Below are 11,830 nucleotides of genomic sequence, written 5' to 3'. Positions count from 1 at the left end.
AGAAGAAAGCATATTTTTTTTTTTCTTTGTTCAAAATAAGAATTAAAACAAAAACAAAACAGAAATTGTTTGGTGGAGAGATAGATGGGGGGAGGGGGAGCAGGAGCGTGAGTAGAGTTAGTAGTTGACCAATCATTTATTTTAGCTTTTACGTATCAGAGAACGGATGGTTGTTAAGGACAAGAAAGAGAGGGGGAGGGACGAGTGAGAGAGAGAATGATAGGAGGACACAGAAACTGAAAGAGACCTGTTGATTTTTTCTTATATATTTATTATTTGTTTTATGTGAAGAAATTATAATTAAGTTCATTTCAGAATTGTATTTGTTTTATTTGTAATTTTTTTTTTATATCCATCACTTGTTGTTGTTGTTGCTGTTGTTTTTTTTTAAAAATCTTTTATTGGGTAAAACCCAAATATTATAATAAAAAGTTTCATTCAAGTTATGTATATCATTTTTTCTTTTTTTTGCCGTTTATTACTACATTGCCCCTCCCCCCCCCCGTACTTCCTTCCCCCTCATACGCACATGCATTCACACACACACACACACACACACACGCTCACGTTGCATACATGCATACCTGCAAACACATTACAAACGCGCACTGATGATGCATATGGGGTGTGGTGGTGGTGGTGGTGGTGGTGGATGGCGATGTTTTGGAGTGGGTTGGTGGGTGGGTACAAATCTGCCTCCTTTTGCATCCTTTGGGAAAGAAACAAAAAGTGCTCTTCTCCCCCCCTGAGAACAAAATTAAAAAAAAAAAAAAAAAGTTTCAAGGATTGATTGAGACTTTCCACTGTTCCAAAGAAGTGGTTTTATGTTTGCTGCCATACATAAAAAAAAAAGAATTACACACATGCATCTGCGCACACACACACACACGCAAACACATATATATATATATATATATATATATATATATATACATACACATACATAATAAAAACATAATATTAATAATGATATAAAATAATAATAAAAATAATAAAAATAATTAGTAGGGCTGAAAAATAGAACAGAGAAAAGAGAGCAAAGAAAGATAGGGGGAAAAAAATATGGCAGGGGGGAGAGAGAGAGTAAAGAAAAAAAAAAAAACAAAGATAAGAAACTGGACAAGGGTGGGGGGGGGGGAGTGAGTGAGTGTGAAAGAGATTTAAAAAAAAAAAAAAAAAGAAGCCAAAATATACTATTTATTGTTTGTCTTGGGCAAATTCAGGTCCAGTACTTCCTTCATAAGAGGTTGTATACCTTCAGGGTTAACCTTCAGTAGAACTTGTGAATGTTCCTCATTCAGATTCCGGATTTCCACAAGTTTCATGAGCAGTTTAGGATACATAACGTGAGCTAAATGATAAGGGAATTTAGACTCCAGATAATGTTGCAAAAGTAGCGCGTATTTGTCCTGTTCTCGCCAAACATAACTCTTGTCTATGACATTTGGCCGATCTGGAGAGAACAAAGAAATTACAAGCAAAATAATCAAAACTGTCTCGTCAGCTCTTAAATCAACAGCTAAAGACTTCACAAATTTCATATGATCATCAAAAAGCGTTCCTTCCCCGAGTTTCAGTTGTTCTGTTGTCATGGCATTTGAATCCTTGTCATACGGATCCAAAAACTGCTGTTTGTCCCTGTCAAAGTTAATCACTGATCGTATTATAAGCAGTTCAATGCTGCCACCTTTGAGAAGACTAATTTGGTCGCTCTGTGAGAGGGCTTTGAAAGATTTTATTTTCTTCGCCATGTCAATCACTCGCCTCACACTGAGCTCAGCAATGTTGACCAAGTCAATTACTGACGGGTTGTTCCGAGAATAGGACGATTCCACAGATATTTCTAAAGACTGTCGATAAGCTCCAATCACTTCACTGATCATAGAATGTTCGTCTGATTCTAACATTCGAAGGCGGTTTTGCGTCGTGCTCACATCTCCAGACTGCATTTTCTGTTTTTCAATTTCACGTATTTTTCTGAAAAATGGAAGAAAACTTTAGAAAAAGGTATGGCATGTGTTGAATGGAAACCATTTTAAAGAAATACAACGTTAAATAAAAAAAAAATATTCATTAATTACAATTCTGGGGTAGTTTAAATTTTCTGTCCAATAAAATTAATCTACAAGTCAGTTTCCAACACTCTATTTCAAATAGTCTATTACAAAAGAGGATCAAAAAATATAACAAATATAACTTGAACGAAATGCTTTGGAAATATAATTATTAATTCATATAAACATTCGAGCAAGGTCATTGCCAGTGCCGCTGGACTGACTCCTGTGCAGGTGGCATGTAAAAAACACCATTTAAGCGTGACCGTTGCCAGTACCGCCGGACTGGCCCTTGTTCCGGTGGCACGTAAAAGCACCCACTACACTCTTGGAGTGGTTAGCATTAGGAAGGACATCCAGCTGTAGAAACTTTGCCAGATCAGATTGGAGCCTGGTGCAGCCATCTGGTTTGTCAGTCCTCAGTCAAATCGTCCAACCCATACTAGCATGGAAAGTGGACGTTAAACGATGATGATGATGATGATGATGATAATTCTTCCTGTCCCTGCATTAACTCATTTATGATACCCAGTATCCTTTAAAAATTGATTTCATCATAACCATCATCATACGCCAGATTTCTCTTGGTCTCTTGAAATGGAATATCTTCTACAGGCAGCACAGAGCTTTTTCACTCAAATGCATCAGACGTCTGTACTATTGTCTACACCTCTCTCTCCCTTTCACTCATCAACTGATGTATTCCCTATTCAGCTACTACCTCCTTACCACCTAATTTTCAGGAGTGAGTGCAGGTCAATTACATCCAGCCCAGTACTTGAATGGTACTTAATTTCATCAACCCCAAAAGGATAAAAGGCAAAGCTGACTTTGGTGGGATTTGAACTCAGAATATAAAGACCCAGAAAAAAAATGCTGCCATGCATTTTGTCAGATGTACTAATGATTTAGTCAGTTTGCAGTCTTAATAATAATAATAATAATAATAATAATAATAATAATAATAATAATAATAATAATAATAATCCTTTGTACTAAAGGCACAAGGCCTGAAAATATTTTTTTGGGTGTGTGTGTGGGTGGGGGGATAATCAATTACATTGACCCCCAGTGTTTCACTGGCAATTAATTTATTGACCCTGAAAGGATGAAAGGCAAAGTTGACCTCGGTGGAATTTGAACTAAGAATCTTCACACAGATGAAATATTCTAAGCATTTCACCCAGCGCGCTAACAATTCAGCCAGTTTATCACCTTAATAATAATAATAATAATAATAATATTTTCTATTATAGGCACAAGGTCTGAAATTTTGTGGAAGGGGCCTAGTCATTTACATCAATTCCAGTACTCAGCTGGTACTTTCAAGGTTGTTCATCGACCCCAAAAAGATCAAAGGTAAAGTTGACCTTGGAGGAATTGGAACTCAGAAAGAATGTTAAGATGGATGAAATGCCACTATACATTTTGTTCCATGTGCTATTATGTCAGCTTACCAGCTTATTAATAATCCAATCTACTAAAGGCAGAGGGCCTGAAATTTTAGGAGAGGGGGTTAGTCGATTACATCGACCCCAGTGCTCAACTGATACTTATTTCATCAACACAAAAGATGAAAGGCAAAGTGAACCTTGTTGGAATTTGAACTCAAGCCGTCAAGGATGAGAAAAAACTGCTGTTAAGCTTTTTGTCTGATATAGTAACAGTTCTGCCAGTTTAACATCTTCATCATAATAATAATATTAGGCACTCTTGTTTGTCCCTGAAGGCCGAATATACTAACCTTTAGGAGGGACAAACAAGAGTGCCTAATAATCGAAGTAGCAGTGCCAAGAGATCAACATATTAACGTGAAAGAAAGAGAAAAGGTTGAGAAATATGGAGACCTGAGAATTGAGATTGCTAAGATGTGGCAGCAACGAGAGTTTAAGATAAAGGTTATCCCTATTGTCATCGGAGCATTGGGTTCAATACCACCCAATCTGAAAAAACATCTGAAAAGCTTAGAGATACGCTACAATCTAGATGCATTGCAAAAGATGGCGTTACTTGGAACTGCACGCATATTGTGTAAAGTACTGTCTGTCGGAGGTCCTTGTTGTGACTTGACAATCAGTACAAACCCCCGGTAGATACAACAATATCATTAATCAACAACCTCACGATAATAATAATAATAATAATAATAATAATAATAATAATAATAATAATAATAATAATGCACAAGAAAAAAATGTAATCATTTCTAACTTGGACACAAAGTTACATATTTGAAAAAGGAGTTGATTTAATTGAATCCAGCCAATGACTGATAAACCCCAACATATACATAATCATCATCATAAAACCTATGCATGGTAACATAGCAATATCTAGTACTGAAAGAAAGGAAAAAGGAAAAGAAAGAAAACTTTTATTGATTAAACCAAAACATTGGAGCAGTATCCATAGCTTTGGATACTTTCACAGTCATCCTCCAAATTTGAAATTTCTGTAGGTCAACATTTATGGGGTGGCGTAGAGAGAGAGTAATTTTAGTGTGTTGCGATTTTAGGAAGAGGTGAAGCATTAGCATGAGATCTACTGTGGGTGAGACACTGTAGGGATGACAAGAAAAGGAGAGGCACTAAGTAGTGAGTGTAGTGGTTGAATAGGGATTGTTGTAGTAGCAACAGAAGTGACATCTGGAAAAACAAAGCATGTCAGCTGGAGCTAAATGTCGCAAAATGCTGTTCAAATGAGATACAATGGAATTCTTTTGGTGTAGGCTGTGGTAATGGTAGGAGTGATAACAGTAGCTGCACCTAAACAGAATAGCTGACCTCATAGACAGGACATACTTTACATCTTTTACAAAACATTGAAAAGATGAAGGTAAGTAAGATATCATGGACTAGGGTCTTAAAATAATCCTTTCTACTATAGACACAAAGCCTGTAATTTTGAGGGAGGGGGCTAGTTGATTGCATCGACCCCACTATTTCACTGGTACTTAATTTATCAACCCCCCGAAGGATGAAAGGCAAAGTTGATCTTGGCAGAATTTGAACTCAGAAAGTAGCAGCAGACGAAATACGGCAAAGCATTTTGCCTGGCATGCTAATGACTCTGCCAGCTTGTCGCCCTAAAATAATGCATGTTATGCATTGTGCATGAGCTATAGTTTAAATCATACAAGATACTGACAATATATTAGGCTACAAATTATGAACCATCCTCAACAAGGAAAAAAGTAAGGTCAACTGAGGATGGATTTCAGCTTTGAATGTAAAATACTGCAAGCTAACAGAGAAAAATATCAGAGATCAACTACATGGAAACTCCTGTCATTTAGAACAAATGAACAGAAGCACCCCAACTAAGGGGAACAAGGAAAACAACCAGCAGATAATTACCCCTGGATAATTGTCACTGAGACATTTGGCCAATTAAGGGAGAATTAACAGAAAGCACAACCACGAAAGTGCAAATAAATACTATTATACTTAATTAGTTTGTTTTTTATAAGTTTTATTTGTCATTCTATGTATCAAGTGTATGTATGAAACTAAGCCCTAATTAGTTATATAAGAATTTAATTGCACACCACTGTTGTGCTTTCTCTTCATTAGGGAAATTACCCAGGGGACAATTATCCAAAGTGAGACCCCAGTCATTGCAGGTTGAATTATCATTAGTCAGGAAGATGAGCAGGCATTAACTGTCAACTATTTGGTTTGGACATTAAGAATATGGACCTCGCACAGGTGAGATGATAAATGCAGAACAGGAGAAAGGATACAACAAAGATATCCATGTTGCAAACTCTAAGCTGTCACCCAGTTAAATCCTACCACTGTCTGGCTCATAGCCTCCATTAGTGGAGTTCTCTCTGTTGAAAGCTGAAGATAAATTGATATGTTGTTACATTTACTGTAGTGGCCTGCAAATAGTTTGTTCTCTATCCCCTCACTCCTGATTCTGCCACAAAACATTTTAAAAACTAACTTGTGTTTTGGATATAAAAACGACAATGATGATGATGATGATGATACAGGAGTAAGAGCCAAGCGTGAACAATGCTATGGACGTACGTACCTATTTTCCTCAATTCTTTGTCTTTTCCGCATTTTTTCTTCTTCTGTAAGAATATATTCTTTTCTCATTCCTATTTCAAAACATTTTCGTAGCCGGCATTTTTTACAAAATCGCCGATTGGACACATCCATTTTGCATTTTTCTTCGTAAGGGCATTTGAAATAATCCTGGGGAGAATAAAATTAAAACAAGAAATGACATAAATACTGAGAGAGAGAGAAAGATTTTCTAAGAAGTGTTTCCAAAAAGTATTGAATTTAGCACTACAAGTCAACAGATTTCACATTCCACTACAGCGCTGCCAAACAGGATACAAACATACATCTTCATAGTGACCCTAAAAGGATACAAGCAGACACACACATACCAATACAATGACACTGACCGCATACGGATCTTTGCTGTGGTTCGATGTCTAATAATGAGTTCACTCAACTACCTTGGTTTTCAGACTGTTACTCCTTGACAACAGGAGTCTTTCTGTGATTGCTTAAAATGACGGTAAGAGTAGTTAATTATCCCCCAGATCACAGTGTCATGTCATTGATAAATAAAAGGAAGGACACACTGGACTGTATAGTCCAAGAGAAAGTATGCCTCATGAAAAAAAAAATAATGTTACATTTTGAAATGTTTTAAAGTATAAGTCTTGCTTTGTCAGAACCAGCCTGGGGTTAAACAGCAACAATAACCCCCAATGAGATTCCATGATCTGCAAAGCATTTAGTCAATCTGTTAGAAAAAACAGCCAAATTTCTCACAAAACAAAGCCTGCCATCTTAAAAAAAGAAGAAAACATTGGCCAGTGTATTTCTAGATATGTTAAGCAGGAGTTTAAAAAATGGAACTGGTGATGGTTTTTAGCAGGATTGCATTTTGTCCTAAGTCTGCTCGGGTCTGAGCCAACCTGAGACTAAACAACAACAACAACAACAACAACAAGCACCAGTATGCAAACAATTCAAGAAATGCATTCTTTCCCACTACTTTCAGCCAAACTTCTAAGTTATGTAACAACATAACATGCCAGAATGCTCAATAACCAACTTATTTGTCAACTAAGGTTAATCAATTTATTTTAACGATAATTTGTGTTTGTTTATTTACTGCTACCCACCACCAAGCACCGTCCATATGTGGACTGGCCAACAGGCACTGATGACATTTGTGTCTTCAAAGTAAACAATGAACAAAGACAATGGTACTGGCAGCATGTCTACACATTACAAGAGTGACCCAGACGGCAATGACCTATCAATCCAGTCTATTCAAAAGAGGTATAATGTGATTGAAGCAATGTGATATGTATATAAAACTGTGTGTTACTGAGCAAGAATTGGTTGATTTGTACGTGCAACTGGGAATGTATTCTTGAATGCTTATGTAAACAGTGTTTACATTCACCTTTCTTCTTCTTAAAATTTATAATGTAGGGGGCACACCAGCAAAATGGATTGGATATTGGACAACCTTCAATTCCACTACAGACAACTCACATTCCTCACCATTTTATGTATGCTGCTACTGTTACTACCACTACAACAACAACACTGTCCTAGTACATTTAGTATTGTCTGGGAATGCTACAGGAGACAGACTGGCATTCTGTACAAGATGAGGTGATATATCTTTCACCTACTTAATGCTAAGCTGTGACCCCCATAAACCTTCTAAGTTACAGTTTCTGTTTTAACCTCATTCTGTTGAATGCAGGTGGGGATGACTGAACTTGGGTAGGTTTCACTAGAAAACACAGTGAATCTTTAGAGAGGGCATCAACGCATGACTGTAAGCTAACAAAACCCCTTATTTATTACCAGCTTTTCATGCCTACACCAATGAACAGTGAAATGAACCAGGCCAGCAAGAGTTTCAGTGTCTTGGGATCACAGACTCAGTAGAACACCAACTGCAAGAGATATTTATTTCCCACTTAACCAAGCTTGGTACATCATTTGTTCAGGCCAAATGAAATTCACCAATGAGGGAGTCTCCACATGGACACTAATTCTGCAGCAAATAGCAGTTAAATCTCACATAAGGCACTTGACAATTTAAAAAGAAAGAGGATATACTGGATAGTGTAGATACATTGATCAAGAATGGCAGGATGGTCTTAACTGGAACACTTGATATCATAAGTTACATCTGAGACAATGAGTTAAACAACAACTGAAACACATGCATCACTATTGACATTTCATACCATCAGCTTGTAGCTTACTGTGCTAACATTGTTAGCACGAGTTTGCTGTATCCCATCTACTGTATGGTGTGCTGGCTCTTATGGTGATCATGAGGCTAATGATGTTAATGATGCTAGAATATGTAGGTGGCAGCTAAAGATTCAACCAGCAAGCCATGTGCCATGCATCTATTGAATCGGAGTATCTACTTAGACACCACACAAAAACCTCAACAACTAAAGTCACGCAATTTATAAGACTGCCAGTGATAAGAGGAACACTACAATGAATATGGAATGGGAGAATTCTAAATGTTTATGTGCTTGTATGCTAACTACTATTACAATTCTGCTTGCCCCAGTCTGTCTACTAACTGGTTCAACTTTTAGCAACAACACTGTATATTTAATTGATGAATACTATGCTAACTTGCAATAACGAGCTCAAATTTTACAATGAGTGAAATATTCAGGTGTATATGACAACTGGACTAACAACCCCAAAGGTCTTGAGTTCAAATACAGCCATTTTGTTGTGAATTCAGGCAATAGACTCAGAGGGAAGAACATATGACACACACAGCAATAGATATAGTTTCAAATATAAGAATGGAGATAGTTACCAAGCCCTTTGGGGCATTTCTCCGGAAGAAAGCCTTGCATGATTCACAGGAGATGGCATCAAAGTTGTAACCAAGAGCTCGGTCCCCACAGACTCCGCAGTATTTGTCTTCTTTGTTCTTGCGACTTTTTATGGCCTCAGCAGAGTTTGCCGAGAGCTGCCGTGATTCCACCGACGGATAGTGGTTCGACACCGGCTCCATACTGTTAGAGTCCTCAAAGCTGCAAAGAGAAAGAGAGAGAGAAAAAAAATTAACAGTGAAGCGTGGAGAAATTTTCGGTAGAGAAAAAAGTGGTGAGTGAAAATTAATCAGAAGAGAGAAAAGAATTGGAAGATGATAAAAGAACAAGAATAAAATAACAACAAAATGGAATTAAAATACAATGATGATTGATTATGTCTAAAAGAATAATGAAATAAAATTAAGAAAATATAAAGAAAAGAGATGATATCAAGCGTAAATTGAATGCACACCTTAGAATGAAGAGGGAAGATACAAGGCCACACATTTTGGAGATGGTTAGGTGTCAGTTGATAACAGTGCACCAAAGTACTACCCCTGTAATTATGCTACTGACCAACAGAAGGATGAAATACAAAACTGATCTGAGTAGAATTTAAATACATAATGTGAAAGGATATAATAACAGTCTGAAGGGAACATAACCCACAATTCTGGAAATCAAAGTGACAAAGATGTTACATGTTGTATCATCATCTCCATTTACAATCCACTCTTTTGTACTTGCATGAACCAAATGGAATTTGCTGAGGCAGATTATCTACAGCTGAATGCCCTTCTTGTTGCCAGCCTCCACCTGTTTCCAAGCAAGGCTAGATATGTTTTTCATGGAAGACTAGAAACAAAACAACCTCACTTGTATGACAATGAAGATAATTTACAACCATTACATGATGTCTAGACAAGGGTATACACAATCACACACACTACAGGTTTCTTTCAATTTCCATCTTCCAAATCTAAACTAACAAGGCTTTGCTTGACCCAGGGTTGTATAAGACATTTTCTCTCTGTGTCACACAGTGGGACTGAACCCAAGACCACATGTTTGTAAAGCAAGCTTCTTAACCACAAAGCCATACAGGCCAAGCATATTTTAAACTTTGATATATATGTAAGTATATGAGGAGGAAGTGAAATGCTGCCAAGGCTGGCTTTGTTGCTATCTCTTCAATCTGGTAACTGATAAATAAACGCCACTGGTGTATATGTGCCAGTATTCAATCAAGTACACCACCCACGAAATGGACTTGCACATATAGAATAGAAGATGCACAATATTTACTGTTCAGAGACATCTGCATAGATTGGAAGATAGATGAACAATGAAAACCAGTACAGATGAAGTTTGATAGATTGAAACATGTCCATAATTGTCCCTTGCCTAAAAATGAAGGCAAAGCTCTGCCCTAAAGTAAATTAACTTTGAGAGATAAGGTCTTCATTTCTTGAAATTATCTTCCATTTTAGTAAATCACAAACAGTGCTATGCATTTTTTTTTTTCTTAAACTAAGTGAAAAATTTCAAATCACAAAATTTCTCTGGATGGCATTCAATACAACATTCCTCATTTATCTAAATTCATGTCATTGGCCCATTTAAATCATCTCCCTTAGCTCTTAATTTTTTAGATAATATGGTTGGCTTCAGACAGCTAACTCTCTTTTGCATTGTTTAACAATAAAGGTATCAATAATTTTTTCCAAATTTTGGCACAAAGCCAACAGCTTTTAACAAGAGGGGATTACTTGAATATATTGAGCCAGTACTCAACTAGTACTTTATTTTATTGATACTGAGTACCTTTCAAGTGTTGGGCCTTACGGAGGTGAGGCAGGTGAGTTCCTTTCAAGCGTTGGGCCTCACAGAAGAAAAGTGGCCAAGTTCCTTTCGAGTGTTGGGCCTCATGGAGGCAATGACCAAGACCTTTGGCATTATGTAGTGCTTGAAAAGAGACCCATCAAGCCAAGCAAAATCACAGTTGTGGCAGATACCAGTGTCACACAAATGGCACCCATTACATTCTTGGAGTAGTTGGCATTAGAAAGGACATCCAGCCTTAGAAAACTATGCCAAATCAGACTGGAGCCTGGCACAGCCTTCCAGTCAAACGATGCAACCCATGCCAGCATGGACATATGATGATGATGATGATGATGATGATGATGATGATGAAAGAATTGAAAGCAAAGCTGACCTTGGCAGCATTTGAACTCAGAACATAAAGCGATGAAAGAAATACCACTAAGAATTTTGTCCCATACACTAACATTTATTTCAGCACACAACCTTGTGAAAGGTTTGCTTACAGCACTTATTTCCCAGGTGATCACCTGGGGGTCAATGTAATCAATTTATTCCCCCCACCAAAAAAAAAAAAAAATTGCTGGCCTTCAGCCAGAATTTAAAATCAGTATTACTAACTTCAATGACTAGACAAGAGCTGGTAGTAACTTTCCCCAAAATAACCATTTCTAAATAAATTTATAAACTTGTAGGACATAACATTAAAAAAACACTTTTACTCTTTCATTTGTTTCGGTCATTTGACTGTGGCCATGCTGGAGTACCGGCTTTAGTCGAGCAAATCGATCCCAGGACTTATTCATTGTAAGCCTAGTACTTATTCTAACAGGTTCTTTTGCTAAACCGCTAAGTTACGGGGACGTAAACACACCAGCATCGATTGTCAAGCGATGTTGGGGGGGACAAACACAGACACACAAACATATACACAAAAAAAAGTGTGAGACAGTGCCAGTGGTATCAAGGTAGGAAGAATTCGATGAGAGTTCAGTATAACGATGTAACCACATGGCTAAGCCTTTATTTAATATTTCTAACACACACACACACACACAGGTAGCTGTTACTGCTGTTAACTCCATGTCAACTTTGAACAAGTAGA

The 11,830-nt window shown here is 37.2% G+C and overlaps 1 protein-coding gene across 7 annotated transcripts in view; it reads right to left on the bottom strand.

The window, feature by feature from the left end:
* Positions 1–250: 250 nt before the first annotated feature.
* LOC106875258 (vitamin D3 receptor) overlaps positions 251–11,830 on the bottom strand; it is a 582,218-nt gene continuing 570,638 nt past the window's right edge. For all 7 annotated transcript variants that reach the window (XM_089348091.1, XM_089348092.1, XM_089348089.1 and 4 more), the window contains 3 exons: positions 8,901–9,120; positions 6,093–6,259; positions 251–1,977 (listed from right to left, as the gene is read on the bottom strand). In XM_089348091.1, coding sequence (XP_089204217.1) covers positions 1,194–1,977; positions 6,093–6,259; positions 8,901–9,120 — 1,171 coding nt within the window. In that variant the 3' untranslated portion in view covers positions 251–1,193. The remainder of the gene's footprint in view (positions 1,978–6,092; positions 6,260–8,900; positions 9,121–11,830) is intronic.

This window comes from Octopus bimaculoides, chromosome 2, assembly GCF_046866305.1.
Source record: "Octopus bimaculoides isolate indiv1 chromosome 2, ASM4686630v1, whole genome shotgun sequence".
Classification (NCBI taxonomy): domain Eukaryota; kingdom Metazoa; phylum Mollusca; class Cephalopoda; order Octopoda; family Octopodidae; genus Octopus; species Octopus bimaculoides.
The sequence above is the reverse complement of the archived record's forward strand: the minus strand, read 5'-3'. Positions and strand labels throughout refer to the sequence as shown.